Source organism: Lepisosteus platostomus, chromosome 4 (assembly GCF_059453375.1).
Source record: "Lepisosteus platostomus isolate fLepPlt1 chromosome 4, fLepPlt1.hap1, whole genome shotgun sequence".
Taxonomy (NCBI): Eukaryota; Metazoa; Chordata; class Actinopteri; order Semionotiformes; family Lepisosteidae; genus Lepisosteus; species Lepisosteus platostomus.
This window is the reverse complement of record NC_142614.1, coordinates 1,335,286-1,351,656: the sequence shown is the minus strand read 5'-3', so window position 1 is coordinate 1,351,656 and position 16,371 is coordinate 1,335,286. Positions and strand designations below refer to the sequence as shown.

Here is a 16,371-nt window from a genome sequence, read left to right as displayed (position 1 = left end):
ACACCCGGAGCAGGTGTTGCTCCGTTCCAATTGGGAGCAAACAGATTGGTCACAGGCGCAAGATCGGAGTAAAATAAAGTTTTTTTAGGGTTGTACCCGGAGGGGGCCCCATCCCTGTTGACTCTTCTGCGCGGAGCCCTGTGCGCCGGGTCTCGTGTACTGTATTCGGTTTTAGCCCAAATCCTTGTGCGCTTTAGAGCGCTCGGGGGGTCCCAGGACTGATCTACAGCTACCAGGCTGCCCGTGACCTGTCGCATTTCTCCTGCTGTGATCGGCGAGTCTTTTTTTTTTTCGGAAGAGAAGATCAGCCTTTGGCGGAGGCGGAGTCTGACGAGAGAAGAGGCGTGTGAGGTATTTCTTGAAACACACACACACACTTAAAGCACTTAAACGCAGGACGAGGTTGAATGTGGCCAACGACCCTGTGGAAACACGGACCAGCGGATCCCCTTAAGTGCCCAGACTGTGTTCGCAGCTTTTTTTACACGGAAGCCGAGTACATTTCGTTCGGTGGTCCTGCAGGCTGTATAGAGTTGCTTGCTCCGCCTGTGTTTTAGTTTACTGGCCCCATTAAGATCGCGTCTCCAAATACTTTCCCCAGCACTTAGGAAATCTTGCTCACGGTATCGGATGTCCTGCCTTTCTGCCTAATTTATCTCCTCATGCTCCAAGTCTCGCTTTCTGTGTTTATCTCCCCCTGCTGACGCGCTGTTTTTGTCGGGTACCTGCTGTAGAGCACCCAGATTCGCCACACTCGTCTCGGCGAGAAGCACTCTCTCTATAGCGCCTCGCACGCAGTTTTCTGCTTTTCCTTAGTTCAAAACCCTTTATACTTCCAGCGAGCCAAAGCTCTTCCCTGTGCTTTCTGATGAGCTCCTTTCACCGTCCGTCTGCCTCACGGCTAAAACTGAGGAGAGGAGGCATGTCTTTACACAAAGGATTGCGGGAGTGTGGAACTAGCCCCAAGGTCACTTGGCGATGAGTGTCTAAAGACTCACGGTGAAATAGTTCAGTAGTTCTGAAGCCGTCCCTTCCTTCTGTGTCCTGAGTGAACACCTGAACGGCCCTGAGGCTCCAGCGCTTTGCTCGTTCTCCGGGCAAGAGTATCCGGACAGGCTCTCACCCCCTGTCTCCCCTGCTGCCGCAGTTTCCCCTCCGGAGCTCGTGTGCTGACGGGAGACTGGTCTGAGACACCTGCCGCTGCTCGTGACGATGTCAGGGCACCTGGAGCACAGGAGAGACAGCTTTTACACACACAGACCTCTCAGCAGCTGTGTCACCCTGCAGCTCCCAGCTGGCAGCCCACTGAAGCTCCGCAGGTGTGAGCCGGGCCAGTACCTGGATGGGAGACTCCTGGGAAAGCTGAGGTTGCTGCTGGAAGAGGTGTTAGTGGTGCCAGTAGGGGGCGCTCACCCTGCAGGGTGTGTAGGTCCTAATGCCCCAGTATAGTGACGGGGACACTATACTGTAAACAGGGACCTTCCTTTGGATGAGAAGTAAAACCGAGGTCCTGACTCTCTGTGGTCACTAAAAATCTCAGGGTGTTTCTTGAAAAGAGTAGGGGTGTAACCCCAGCATCTCCCTCTCCTTCTCGGCTGGACCGCCCGGCTCTGGACTTTTGCCTCCTCTCAGATTTCCCTTTGGACTCAGTTTTGGACAGTTTGCCTCGGCCACACCTCTCCGAACACCAGGGCACCATGGACACACCCCCTGCTCTCATTCCTGACCCCTGCATGCTTTTTTCCCCGTGTTTTCCTCACTCTACCCTGGATTGCTGTCTGCATAGGGTCCTGAAAGAACGCTTTCGTTACAGTAATAACCCCCATCGCTGAACTGGCTTCATCACTCTGTCTCCTCCCCACTGAGAGCTGGTGTGTGGGGAGAGGACTGGAGCATCATCCAGGTGGGGCTGCACACTGGTGGGTGTGGAGGGGATCCCCATGTCCTGTAAAGCGCTTTGAGTGGAGTGTCCAGAAAAGTGCTATTTAAGTGTGAGGATTATTGGTAGTTGTGATTTGCCTCCATGTGTCCAAACAGATTGTCCTGGGCGTGGGAGTGGCCAGAGGCAGCGTGAGGGGCTGAGGTGGTGTGTGAGCGCTGTGGCAGTGCGACCAGCACGCGCCTCGCTGTCCCCTCTTCCTCACGCGCTCACGGCACTCCCCCTCTCCCAGGTTAGTGGTTAGCTCTCCCGGGGGCACCGTTACATTAATAGGCCTGGCTCAGGTTGCACACGCAGGCAGCCGCTGCAGTCTGCCAGTCACCGAGGAAGGAGAGCGGACAGCAGCTCGGCAGACTTCATCAAGGCTGGTCTGAGCCGTTGGTGTCCAGCTGAGTCCAACTGCCAAATAGATACTGAATGGGCATCTTTTTCTGGAGTGATTTCAAGAGCAGGAGACTTACAATAGATCAACCTACAGTTATAGGAAGTGCTTTGATAACATAAGACAGTTTTAAAAAACAAATTGTGCCTATCTAGCTCACTTGCATGTTAGTAGGTAATTGATCTGAAGTTCTCGTCTAGATGTATCTTGAATGAAGCCAGGGTATTGGATGCTCTCACTAATCTTTGTGCAAAGAAATGTCACCTGTCCTCAGTTGAAAATGCACTTCCTTCGAGTTTGTGCTTGCATCCTCTAGTTCGTTTTTCCCTGTGGATTCTGAAGAATCCTTAGTGTGAACTCTTAGTGTGAACTCTCCTAATGTCTTTGGGGATGGTGCCCAGGAAATGTCCTTCTTTCACAAACAGGGTGCCAGCAGTTCTGCCTGCAGCAGTATCTCGAGGAGGTGAAAAGCTGAGGCCATCATGTAGCTGACATGCAATGCACCTTTTGTTACCCTGCAAAGAACCCGTGCCTTTTGACACTCTTCCAGCTCCCCAAAAAGAAAAAGACTTTGACACGAACAGGTCGCTCACTTTGTTTTAGAGATAGTGAGATCATAAACTCGCCTCTTCTGTTACAAAGAGGGATGAGGTCATTGTCTGTTTAGGATGAACTTTTTCTCACCTTTTTTTGTCAGAAAGATTTGCAAACAGCACTGAAGAGAAGCACAGGAAGCTAGACGCTGCTGAGGACAGACTTGGCACCCAGTCAACAGGCTGTCAGTTACTGCCTGCAGCTCATGGCTTTATCTGCTGGTGAGCAGCTCAGAGAGCTCTCCGACTCACAGCAAAGTTCTGATGTTGTCAATGTGGCTCTCTGATCTGTCAGAATCGAACGAGAATGGATTCTAGTGGGAGGAAGAAAAACATGGTTATTGACACACTGTGCATCGGCAGAATTTTACAACCACCTGCACTGTCTGCCCAGGGCTGAGAGGTTTCTATAAATGATAGAAGAGAAGGAGATTCACAAAGCACTGAGAGAGAGAGAGTGTGAATGGGAAATGGAGAATGAAAGAGAGAGGGAGAGAGAGGTTGTGGGTGAGCTAAACCCACAAAGTCCCGAGGCTGCAGTAATTTGAGCTGGTCGACAATTAATCATGGTGATAAATAATGAGCTGCTGTCGTACAGAGCTAATTACTCAACACTGTCCTGATGTGGGAGACTGTAAATCATCATCTGACCGGTCTGCAGCCGGATTGCTGTGACGGCGCCTGAGAGCATCTGTTGTGCCCACTGTTCTCCCAAAGGAAGGGACAGACAGACCAGCCCATGGGGCCTGGAGAGAGCCAGGACAGGACAGGACAGGACAGGGCCAGGCCAGGCTGGCGCAGCGTGCCGCTGGTTCAGACCTCCAGCACAGGAGAAGAGAGAGACTCTTCCGCTGCTGGCACTAGATACCTAAATCAGGGGTCATGAGTTTGCCTGAATAGCTGTCAGCAATGAAGATAAAAACAGGTTTAATAGCTCGGTACTTCTTAACCTGCCTTTACGTAAGTTAATCTGCTCATAAACACACCCACATTATCAGAAGCCTCCATGAGTAATGTGCTGGAGAAGCTCAACCTGCTCCGGGAGCGGATTCAGAGACTGCAGGAGAACCAGTGGGTGGCGCTGTCGGGGAGAAGATGCCCTACAAGGGAGAACTGGAGCCCCAGTAAAATCCACCTTGCTCTGCCACACCTTCACCCCGATTCTTCAGGCTTCACTGTGATCTCTCTCCCCTGCGGGAAGGAGAAGGAGGCTTGAGTGTGCTGCCCGGCTGTCATACGGACATGAGGGTCTAACAGTGTGTTTGACGCAAAACCTGGGGGAAGGACTCTGCTCCTGGAAAGCTGTGTGATGGATCGCTCAGAAATGGGAATTCCTTTTTTTTGGTCTGAAAGCCGTATGGAAACAAGGCTGCCATTTTTCTGAGGTTGCTGTATCAAGAGACGAAGGCAAACACTAAAGCTGCTGTCTGCTGCACATCGCAAACCCCACACAGGACGCTCTGCACCTGTGGAATTCACTGCCACTGGTGGCTTAAACACCCATCACCTCCCCTCAGCGTCTGCACTCCTGGTCTCACTGGATCAGTCTGTGCTGCTTTACTCCTTTCCTTTGTCGCCGTGCTGTGTTGACCTGGGCTATTGTATGGAGCTTTGAGTTTCTCAACACGTTTGTTCGATAATAATGCACTGGTGGGATTTTGACACGTTGCCAGCTCCACGGCCGCTGGCAGGGTGCCACACGACCTGCAAGGGCGACGCAACGTTCCCGGCGCTTCGGGTTTGTAATATTTGCCTGCTGGCTGAATGAAGGATGTGATTCATTCCGGGCCGGCGGAATTCTTACGGACAGCATGGAGGCTCTGCATACACTGGAGGCCTGCAAGGGGTGATGGGAAGAGTGGGAGACTCTGAGCTTCCTGGGATCAGTGTCACACACCCCCTGAGCAGTCAGCAGGCTGCCGAAGGGCTCGGAGAGCTCTCATGTGGCTCTTTTCTGATGTCCACTCTACCAGGCCAGTCAGCTGCTCCTGTGGTCGCGCGGTGGTTTTTTGTCTCCTGTGCTGTTCAATGGGATCTTGCAGGCGGTAGCTCTTGCGATGGCTCTGGGCAGCACGGGGAGACCGGAGAGGCGCGCAGTCGGAGGCAAGCTCCGCGTTTGAAGAGGGTGAGCGAGGGAGGGGAGGGGAGGCGCTGGGCAGCCCCCCAGGCGCCGGGCTGTCTCGTGCCAGTAAGCCAATCCCCAGCGGCCTCTGCCTGCGCCTTTACAATGGCAGGGCATTCTCCGGCTCCTGAGCCAGCACAGATACCCATCTCCCTCTCCTCTCCGGCTCCCAACAAAGGGACACCTGTGTGTGCGGCCTCGCCCCCTCCCGCTCCAGTCCGCCCCTCCCTCCCTCGCCTGCGCAGTAGGAAGGAGGGGCGCTGTTCTGTTCTACCTTCTCCCCTCTGGACCTCTTGCACGGTCTTGAGCTGTCCATCAGAAACTCTGGGCTCCTCCTCTTATGAAGTCTCCTCTGAGTCTGGGCCTCAGCAATCTGCATCACTCTGGCTGAAGAAGAGTTTCTTATTCTGGATTATTCTAATCTATTTGACCCTATCTTTAGATCTTCTAGTATTTTAAACACCAATTGCATCTGATTTTCCTGTGCTCTAGACTGAAGGGATTTAGTTCCTTGAACATGTCTAGGACAATCCCTTGAGACTAGGAATCATTCTAGTCACTCTTCACTGAGCTCATTCTGCACTGTGATAATGATAACGTTCTTTTGTTCTGTGTGGTGATCAGAACTGAACACATTTTATGAACGCTGAGTGGGTTTTGACATTTCATCAATTGTATTATGCAAGATGAGACCACATGCAGAAGATCAGACATTCTCAGATATCACACACCCACTCGCCCACACGCGCACACAGGGACAGTTACAGACACCAACTCATCCAGCCTGAACATCTCTGAGAGCTGAGAGGAAATGGAAACACCAAAAAAGTGTTTCCTAAAGAGCCATCTCTGTGTGCTGTTGTTTGAGTTAACAATTACGGTTTATATGTCTTGCAGTGTACTGCTTTTGTTTCATTTGGAAGTTGTCTAGCCTACCATAAAATGGTGTGTTTTGGAAATTGTGGAACATATCACAAAATAGGAAACAAATGCATTTATTATTGATGTTGCAAGGAAGCTATAGTTATTTTTATCAAAACTAATCTGTGCACTGTGTACAGCCCTGATACTTATTTTTCCGTTCATCCGTTTTCTGACAGCTTCATCCAATTCAGGATCAGTTGGGACCAGGAAGCAGTAGCACTAGGCAGGGAACACCCTGGACAGGATGCCGGTCCATCACTGAGCCACACAGACAAAATCGTACCAGCCTTGATTTTCCCAGAATCCAGTTAACTACCAACGTGTCCTTGGGCTGTGGGAAGAAACGGGATCACCTGGAGTTTACCCTTGCAAACTCCTGGAACTGAACCCTGGGCCCCAGCACTGTGAGGGACCAATACTGACTGTGCCGTCATAGACAGTGAATTCATCACACACTTCATTACAAAATACTTATTAAACAGTAGAAAGGTGACTAGTTTAGTAAAAAATTGGACAAAATATATTTTATTTAAGTGTCCCCCTAAACATGTGTGTTTTTCATTGTTTTAATGAACATCATTAAAGAAAAACATTTTTTCAAAGTTTTAATGAACATCAAATAACACATATAAGGAGAAAGGGTACCCAAAAAAGTCAAGTGGAAAAAATACAGAACAATATGTTGCCAGAGTTATTTTTCACGTACTTATTGTAATAAGTAAGTGATATGGCATTCTGGGCTTGTTAGCGTTAGAGGAGGGGTAGCATTAGTCCTTTTTGTTTTGTGAATGTGATATTTACCTATTATTAACAACATTAAATATAAATATTTTTCCATATTACATATTGAAAAGCATAACATGATAACAAGCTCCTTAAATTTTACATTCACATTATTAATCTAAGATTACTAACAAAGTTTTGCAAGCCTACAGTCTTTAAACGTTGCTGTTCAAACGGCTCCTGCCAAGTCCGTGCGCGAAGAGACGGGCACCGTGCGCTCGCGAGAGATCGGCCTCCGAACGGAAGTGTGCAGAGCGCCTGCGTGGTAACCCGGAAGCGCTTGTAGAAACTGCAAGGAGCGGACGGTAGTTCTGTGGACTTGCGCTGGTGGGAAGAGGGGTTGTTTTTTGGCGAATTATTTTCAACACAGTAAACATTTCGTCTTATAATTAACATCGCCAAGTAAAAAACATGTAAGTAAGCAGTAGTGTGTTGTAAATTCAGCCGGGCACGGATGTTAATGTGAACCGCGTCGCCGTGTTTGAAGCCCATGGAGGCGGCCGGCGCCTTTGTTAAAACTTGCAGCGCGTTTTCGGTCAAGCATCGTGGTTCTCAAATCCCGCGTGGGGTGTTTTCTTTTTAATTTCTTATCATGTAATGCCCACAGTCTTGCATTTCCTCGGCTGTGAATTGACCTACGCGCTACGGTCGTGTGTTTCCTTCATTTAGCAACGGGGCCGAGACTGCTGAGCTCGGAGCACGGTTGTATAGAAATACGGGTGTTCACGGTAGTCGTTTCGCAAACGTAAACATTAAATAACAGTTTGACTTTAATTGGCTGGGAGCGATCCTCATAATTACTCTCTCCTGGGCTGTATATTCGGCTGCAGGTTTCTACAGTGTCACGGAAGATGCCGTTTGGTAACTAGTAGAGAACAAACACATATCTAACAAACTTTAATATCGGTATGCATACCCTTTTCTTGCAACACGGAGTAAAGACAAGTCCCAATCTGGAAAATAGAAAATCCCAACAGTTCGCTTGCGGAGCCTTCCTCGTGTGTGAGGGAGGAAGAGGAAAGGAGGATGACTATGGACCAACTGGTTTGTGAAGAGAATAATAAGAGAGCAAGTGAGGAGGTATCCAGAGGAGCGGTAATCTGAGGTTGAGGTCCAGAGAGAAGTCAGGGATGTGTGGAATGTGTGTGGGAGGTGCCGACCCAGGCGAGAGTTAAACTCACACGCTGGCCCAGATCCCCTCTGGAGCTGTTTTACAGTGCCGGTCTTGCTGTCTCTCTGCCTGGCCGTTAAGTGCAGCGCAGTGCCCCTCTGATCTCTCCCTCTCTCTCTCCCGCGGGCAGGAGTCTGCTGAACAAGCCCAAGTCGGAGATGACCCCCGAGGAGCTGCAGAAGCGCGAGGAGGAGGAGTTCAACACCGGGCCCCTGTCCGTGCTCACCCAGTCGGTCAAAAACAACACGCAGGTGCTCATCAACTGCCGCAACAACAAGAAGCTGCTGGGCCGCGTCAAGGCCTTCGACAGGTACGGGCCGCCGCCGCCCCGTCCCGCACACACCCCCCATCCCGGCTCCTCCGGGAGGCAGCCGCCAGCCTTTTGTGTAACTGATGGCTGATTTAAACTAGGATAGCCAGCAGCTCTGTCACCCTGCAGCTCCCAGCTGGCAGCCCGCTGAAGCTCAGCAGTGTCATCCTGGTCAGTACCTGAATGGGAGACTCCTGGGAAAAACTGTTTACCGCTGGAAGAGGTTGGACCAGTAGGGGGCGCTCACCCTGCTGGTCTGTGGGTCCTAATGCCCCAGTATAGTGACAGGGACACTATACTGTAAAAAAGGCGCCATCCTTCAGATGAATAAAACCGAGGTCCTGACTCTCTATGGTCATTAAAGATCCCAGGGTGTTTCCCCGGCGTTCTTGACAAATTTTCCATTTATTCTGTGATGACGAATCAGTCAGGATGGTTATTATTGACTGCTGGCTTGATAGCATAGATAACAGACCTCCTTGGGCTCCTGGCACTCCCAGGCAGAGGTGCCTGTGTCCCATCGCGCCTGTTGCTGAAATAAGAAGGCACCCTGTTGTTATTTTCTGCCCTAGTTCAGGGAGTCACAGGCAGCTGCGGTAATAACCTTTCCCTTGGAAGACGGTCGTGTCTTTTATTTCCCTCGCTGATCTAACTCAGTGGCTCCTAGCCCTGGAGGAGAAATACCCCCTCCTCGCTTGCATTTATACCCTGCTGTAAGTTTAACCTTATACGGTTGTATGCAAACATCAGGGTGCCCCAGGCCACATTACGTGTTTTGTTCATTTTATAAGTGACAATAAGTTAAAAAAACCTCTGCAGCGAACAAACTTAAACTTGACATATTTCTGCTGATTTCAGTGCAGTCGCTATTTACTTGCTGAATTTAAAAGATTGGAAAAATAAAACCGTGAATTGAACCTAATTGACTCGTTAGGCCTTAATCTAAGTCAGGTGGTGACAATTCCAGAGCTTAATAAATTCTGACTCTTCAAACCTCTCAGGGTGTTGTGCTGTATTTAGCAAACCAAATCCTCCACAATGTTACTACCAAACTATTGCATGCCTGTTGCTGTAATTAACTATATCGTATATATTTTATTTTATGGTTTATTTTTTGTTGTTATAAAGCACGTTTAGAATAACTCCTCATTGTCCAGTTGCTTAAAATCCAAACACCTGAATGCTTATGAATTGTTGATGCTGAGGAAGAGCTCAGGTGGGCTGATACCAGAGGAGATGGGTCTGAGTTTATTAACTGGAACAAAATCATTCTCCAGTCCTCAGTGTGTTGTAAGTGTACATTGGATTAAGATTATTTGTTCAACAACAAACTGGAAAAGACTGATATTCCCCACTGAGAAATTATTGTAATTCGATCCTTTTTCTTTGGAGAAAGGGGAATTTGTCCCAAGGCCTGTAGCTGGCGTGAGGAGTGCGTCTCATGTGGACATTACTTATCATCTTACCAACGTGCTCCTTGCCGGTTTGCAAGGTCACACCGCACGCGACCAGGCCCGCATGATGGACACTGAAACCGGACTCGTGTTCTCCTGGCGTCCAGCGGGGTGGAGGGACCAGCATCCCCAAAGCCCCCGGGAGAGCGCCTCATCCGCACTGACCCCCGTCTCTCCTCTCCCCCCTCGCAGGCACTGCAACATGGTGCTGGAGAACGTGAAGGAGATGTGGACCGAGGTTCCGAAGAGCGGCAAGGGAAAGAAGAAGTCCAAGCCCGTTAACAAGGACCGCTACATTTCCAAGATGTTCCTGCGGGGTGATTCGGTCATCGTGGTGCTGAGGAACCCCCTCATCACCGGAAAATAGGTTTCTTTTGGTTTTGGAAGGGGGTACGTTTTGTATGTTTAGGATGTTTTTTTTTCCTGAATTGTTGACTTTTTTTTTTTAAATAAATGTATGTACAGACGAAGCAAGTGTTTGTTTTTAATGTATGAACATGTCCACCATTGTCATCTGCATGTGTGGTCACTCCAGTGTTTTATAGCTTTGGTCAGACTCCAGTTTTAACACGCGTTTCTCCTGCTTTGGGCCAGATTAATCTGGGACGTGGGACGAATATATCACCCAACATGTTTTTTTTCCCGCATTTTAGGACTATTTTGGCTCTGGAGAAAAAAGCCTGACAAGTTGGTGGAAAAATATTATTTACGCATCTTTGTTCTTGGTCACTTTCTTGCATCTGATCATATTTTCTTTCTGAAACGTCTCTTAACGGTTCATTAAAATGACTCGGCAAGCTTGTAACAGGACCTGGTTTGTAGCCTCATCGCCTCTGCTGCCGTGCACCTGCAGAACTCTGTGAGTAGGCTGTAAAGTACGTCTGCTCTGTTGCAGTCCTGGTCAAAAACAATGCAGGACGTGCTACATGTTTTGCCGACTCGGATATCCAAAGTGACTTATATTCGCACCCGTTAATACAGCTGTGTATTTTACTAGAGCTGTCTGAGGGAAGGTTCTTGCTCAAGGGTGCAGCAACAGTGTCTCATCTGAGACTCTAGCTGCGCTTCTCTCTCCCTCTGGCTCATCCACTCCTGCCCCTGGGAGTACCCTGGCACGTGGCCCGTGGGGAAGGCAGCGATTCTCCACCAGTGGGCTGTGGCACTGGTGCAGAAGGTACACAATAGAGCTGAGAAGCCTTGGTCTGCGGTTTAGAGACACATATACGTGTATATACATGTCTTATTATACTTTTGCATAGATGACTGCAAATGTCCCAGTTCTTCGGGATTGCCTTGATAGAGGGGAGGGACGGGGCTGAGGGGTTGAGCTCTGTGTGTGTGCAGCACATCTTCACACGCTGGCAGGGCGGAGTCGACTCTAGCAGGCGCTAGAGCCTCCAGCACGGAGACCGGGAGGGCTGTCGGGAGACGATGACCTCATCCACAGACGCTTCCTCGCCATGAATTATTGAGCAGGACCCCTGGGGGGGGAGCGCTGACGGGTGGCGTGTTCCGACACCAGGCCCAGGGGCGCAGGGTGTGTCCTGGCCGTTGCTGGTTCGAACCCAGGTGTGCCGATTTTGTGGAACGTGGCCAGGAGCTCCCAGGGAGCAGGGCGTAACTGGCTGCTGGAGTCAGGGGTGACTCTCGCTCAAGGGTGAGACAGGAGGGGCCTGGCAGCCCCTGTGTGCCCTGTGCTGAGGCTTCAGCTTCAGAATCCGCTGGATTCCTCTTCTAAGTGTTGGGCCCGATGAGTGTTGCCCGGCCCAGGCTGACACAGTGAAGCCAGCGGAAGGGAAGAGGCGTTGCAGTCGTCCAGGACGCGTGACCGAGGAGCAGGCCTGGGGCGAGTTGGCGCGGGCAGGCTTCCCAGAGGGTGACTGCTGCCCCCCCCCGCCTCCAGCCCGCTCTGTGAGACTCAAACAGTACACCGCTGTTTTTACAGACTACTCAAAATCCGACACCTCTGAGCAGTGCTCTGAAAAAACAAATTTACTTAAAGTATTAATTACAGCCGGGGGAGCGATCGATATCGGCAACAAACTGCCGTTTAAAAGGCTGCTGAATTATTGATGCAGCCAGATGTGCTGACAGGCGCTTTATCACAGCCCTCCCAAGCGAAGCTCGTCTGAGGCAGGGCGCGAGGGAGCCATCTGGTTCGGTGGCATGTCCTGACCCCCTGGATGGAGGATGTGGAAGCTGGTTTCTGTACGGTGTGGGACAGTGTGGGGGGTGGAGTGTGGGTCACAGTGGCTGAAAGTGGACCTTTAGTGTAACATCTCCAATAGCTGCTCCCAGTCTTCTGTAACGCAACGGGGGCTCAGGCGGGCGCCCTTGCCGCATCTGGTCGGCCCCATCCCAACTGGAGGCTCGAACCCGGGACTCCCGCGTCTCTCTGCAGCGACCTAGCCCCGTGAGCTAAAGAGAGATCTCTCCACAGCCCAGTAGCTGTGGTCCTGCTATCAAAGGGAAGGGCGGTGACGTCACCCGCTCTCGTACGCCGGCTCTTACACGGTGCCTGTCGGCCATAAGCGTTACACTTCTTTCAAAGAATGGCAGGGTGAGATTCTCTAATAAGGGAAGCCAATCTTTACACATAGAGGGGTGGGAGTGTGGAACACGCAGACCGAGACCACGGATCAATGAGCTACAAACTACCCAACGAGCTGAAAGGGCTGAACGGCCTCCTCTTCTTCAAAGGTATTTTGTTCCGCTGGGGAAACTGACGGATCCAAACTGTCAGACACCTCTGAGCTCTTCACAGTGCCACCAGTCTGTGATTTAATTTCTCTTTCATCTTCTATGTGAATGACAAAACAAGTCATCAGGAATGAAGCAGGGGGCCAAACATCCTGGAAAGGACAGTTTTGAGCCATTGTACACCTGTTACAGACGACACAAAAATGTTGTGCGGCAAAACACCCTGAATAAAACTGAGCACAGCCTGACGCCATGTCACATGCAAGGCCGGCGTTTGACCTGCTCTTGCAGGGCTTCTCTGGGGCGCTTGAACAGTCTCAGTGCTGTCTGGGTGTGCTCTTGCACTCTCTCTCCTCCCTCCTTCTGTCCGACTCTCCGTTTCATTCCCTCTCTCTCGTGGCTCGTGTCTGGCGAAGGCTGCAGACATGTTTGTCGTTGTAACCTGAGCCCACACCCGTCAGGGTGTGATGACAGCCGTGAGAGGTCAGAGGTCACCAGCTGCTCAGGAGCTCTGCTTACAGCTACATTAAAAAAAATAAAAGACAACCTGTCTTAATTAATTGCCCTTCTCGAGGAGGTTGTAGAGTCGTTTGCCTTGTGGGAATGAGGAGATTCTTGTGAAGAGGGTACAGGAGTTCAGGAGGAACTTGTTTTATGGTGCTGGAGTCGTAGGCTACTGAGGAACTGTTTTCATGCCTAGCTTTGTGTATGTTTCTGCTGGAGCGGGATTTCCACTATACAGCACACTGTTTCTAAGACACCCTGTCATAAGAAATTGTGGGTTTGAAATCTGTGGTCTCCTCTCCAGCCAGGCAAAAAATCTGACAGTTCTGTGCTTGAGAAAGGTGCTTGTCAGTAAACAGAGCTGCAGATCACTGCGCGGTGTCAGTACATTTTCTCCACTCTAGCCAGTTCCAGAATAGAGATTGCAGCTGTGGAACCAGCACAGAGAGGAGTGATAGGCGTGCAGGTGAAAGACAGGATCTATTGAGGCTTGGGCAGAGAAGACCAGGAAGGCATTCAACAGTTCAAAATCCTTTCAGGGCATTAGAGTACTCACCTCACTGCATCACTAGTGAAACAAGTCAGGAGATACAAATGTAGAGCTTGCATTTGCAACTGAGACCAACTTTACACAAAGGGGTGTGGGAGTCTGAAACAAGCTGCCCAGCCATGCTGTTAAGCCCCAACGTCTTGTAACAACGACATCCTTGTATCACACAGGTGCACTTCGCACATCGCTTTGGAGCTTCAGCGACTGCAGGACAGCGTGCTCATGAGCTTGCTGTGTGACCTCCGACCTCAGGTGGGGAGCTGCGTCAGCACGCCTAGGCTGCACAGGAGCAAGTAAAGGCTGATTCCTGCGGAAAAGAGAAGAAAGAAAACACAACGTTGTGTTTCTTTTGATCTTCTGAATAAGTTCCGTTCTGCGTCTTAGGTAGAATTTTCCAATTAAAAGGAATATTTTTTTTTTCTCCGAAAACAACGACGTTAATGTCCAAAACCGTTTCCTCCCGAGCCAAAACAGCGGGCTCTCCGCGCGACACAAGCCGCTGACGAAGCGCGCACGTGCACGCCTCGAGGACTCGGCCCCCCCACCTGCCAGGCGTGCAGGTGCGCGTCTCACCTTCAGCTGTACCCCCGGGGCTCGGAGAACTTCGCTCTTTGAAACTCGCCGCCCTCCCCCCTTCCTCCTTTCAAAGCCTAATCGCCCCATTACATCATCCTCAGCACCTTGCGCCTAGCCCCACTCGCCTGATAAGGATATGGAGGGCATATATCACTCAGGCTCGAGGAAACATCACCCCGATGCTTGGGGTTTTATAGTGAGAAAGGGGAGCTTTTCTTCCTGTGAGCGTGAAACTCAATCCGTCTCAGACATCCAGCGCGTTCAAGGTGCAGCTCCTGCTCCGCGTGCCCCGTCACTCTCCCTGAGGCGCGCTCCCGCGTCCCTCCGCGGCGCGCCCCTGCGCCGGGTCCCCCCGCCGTCAGTGTTTCTGCAGCCCCGCTGCTCCCCTGTCCGCGGCCGGTGGCGCAGGAGCAGCTCCAGCAGCGGGACTGGAGTCATGTCGGCTCAGGCGTGCTGGGCTGTCCGGTGTAACGGCCGCGTAGTGCGCCACAGCGTGGAAACCAACTGCCGACAAAAGCGCCGTGTAGCCACGGCTCTCTTTAAATAAGGAATCGCAAATAATTCCAGTGTTTCACTCCGTCACGACTGCTCCGTCAAGGGCGTTGTTTGGGCAGGATGTTCTGTTCCAGACGGATACTGGCAAGCGTTCCTGAAAGAGCTGTTGTTTCCTGCAAGAATGGATTTCCAAGAACGAAATGTCTAGTTTTGGAGCTGCAGGGGTAACTTGTCCTAATTCTGGGGGCACAAATAGGAGAGAGAGAGTCATGATGTAAAGGTTCGATGCAGGACAGACCCCTTGCTGTCATGTCAGGTTTCCCTTTGCTGCCTGGCCACATGTGCTGAAACGGTGACCTTTGACCTCAAAGGGGGTCAGGGCTGCGGGCCTCCGCTCTCTCTGGGGTTCAGCACCATGGGAGCTAAATGATTCCCAATTTGAAATTAATTAAAAAAAACTCAATCAAAAACGGGACACGGGCTGGTGGGAAAGAAGGAGTGGCACCCTCTGCTGATAAGCTCAGTCCACCTGAGCTGCAATTTGGCACCACTGCTTAAATTAATCTCCCGGATCTGAGGTCAGTGCAGACATGTGTTTACTGCTTTGTGCAGGGCTGCGCTCTGAAACACCAGGGACATGTAGTCTGCACACAATAGCTCATTGTCTGACACTGGCAGGGAGAGATCTGATACACACAGGCACGTCAGCCCCAGTCTGGGGCGCACGGCATGCCAAGCCCTCGGACGTGCACTTCCTGGTTCAAGAGTTTGGGAGGTGTTATCTGTCGGGTCTCCTTCATGTTTTGTGTGCATGAGGCCCTGCTGTAAGTGCGAAATTGCAGCGTACAGAGAAACGTCTCACAGCTTTCGCCTGGTCTCAGAATAAACACCACGTTTTAGTTTTGTCACTAATGTCTGATGAAAGTGCCCTCTATGTTTTTTTCTAGCCTGTCGTTTAGTTTCTGTTGTAGTGTTTCATTATAACACGATTTTTGTTTTCATGCTTCTCCGTTGGCTTTTAAAATTATTTCACCTGAGGTTCCAGGAAAAGAAAACGCCAGAAAGGTTTCTTGAAGCCACCTGGGAACAACGTGCAGGGGGACATAAAAGAGCGTCGCGCAGCCATCTGAGTCCCACAGGCTAAGTGTGATACAGCTGAGACGTGGCAACGGTGTACAAGACCCAGGTCAGAGTGAGTCGTTTCACCATCTACTTTTCAACAGATTGGCTCTCTCTGCAGAGTCATGCAAACCCAGGGCAGGCACTACAGGGCAGTGCCACACACAGGATGAAGGATTGAAACCTTTTTCATCTTAAACTGAGATTGCAAAGGGAGAGGGGAGGCTTGTTCACTACAGGGTGAGTAGTTGGTCTGGAGCTCTTGCTCATTATTGAACCTGATTCTGTGGAACTTTCAGGAAATATCACAACCCCTGCTGTTCAGTGACTGCTCTCAGTCCAGAGAAGGAGATTCTTCACCGGTGTTCAAAACAAGCCATTCCTAAAACCTAGGCCTCTGACGTCTCCTGAAGCCTGGGGCTGGCCTGGCTTTCTCCCCGTCTTCCTGCTCTCAGCGGCTGCCCCCTCTCTGCCATCCAGGCAGGGAAGAGGAGGCATCCCTGAGTCGTGGCACTTGTGAAAAAAGGAAAGGGGAGGAAACTCTGTGGCTCAGGATCTGCGCCTGTGGCTGGAAGGTTGCCGGTTCAAATCCCACAGCCGGCAGAGGAATCCCACTCTGTTGGGCCCCTGAGCAAGGCCCTTAACTCCAGCTGCTCCAGGGGTGCCGTACAATGGCTGACCCTGCGCTCTGACCCCCAGCTTCTCTCCCTGTCTGTGTGTCTCATGGAGAGCAAGCTGGGGTATGGGAA

At 50.9% G+C, this 16,371-nt stretch overlaps 1 protein-coding gene and 1 long non-coding RNA gene across 2 annotated transcripts; one reads left to right on the top strand and one right to left on the bottom strand.

Annotated features, from left to right (window-relative positions):
- The first annotated feature begins 6,998 nt into the window (after window positions 1–6,998).
- Window positions 6,999–10,122, top strand: snrpd2 (small nuclear ribonucleoprotein D2 polypeptide). Its single transcript, XM_088627380.1, has 3 exons — window positions 6,999–7,156; window positions 8,045–8,224; window positions 9,871–10,122. Coding segments are annotated over exons 1-3 (357 nt in total). The 5' UTR covers window positions 6,999–7,154; the 3' UTR covers window positions 10,046–10,122.
- A 1,525-nt stretch (window positions 10,123–11,647) lies between these two features.
- Window positions 11,648–14,575, bottom strand: LOC148672052 (uncharacterized). The gene is made up of 2 exons (XR_015935641.1): window positions 14,006–14,575; window positions 11,648–13,739 (listed from the first exon to the last, which is right to left on the bottom strand). It is a non-coding gene; the product is annotated as an uncharacterized LOC148672052 (long non-coding RNA).
- Window positions 14,576–16,371: the final 1,796 nt, after the last annotated feature.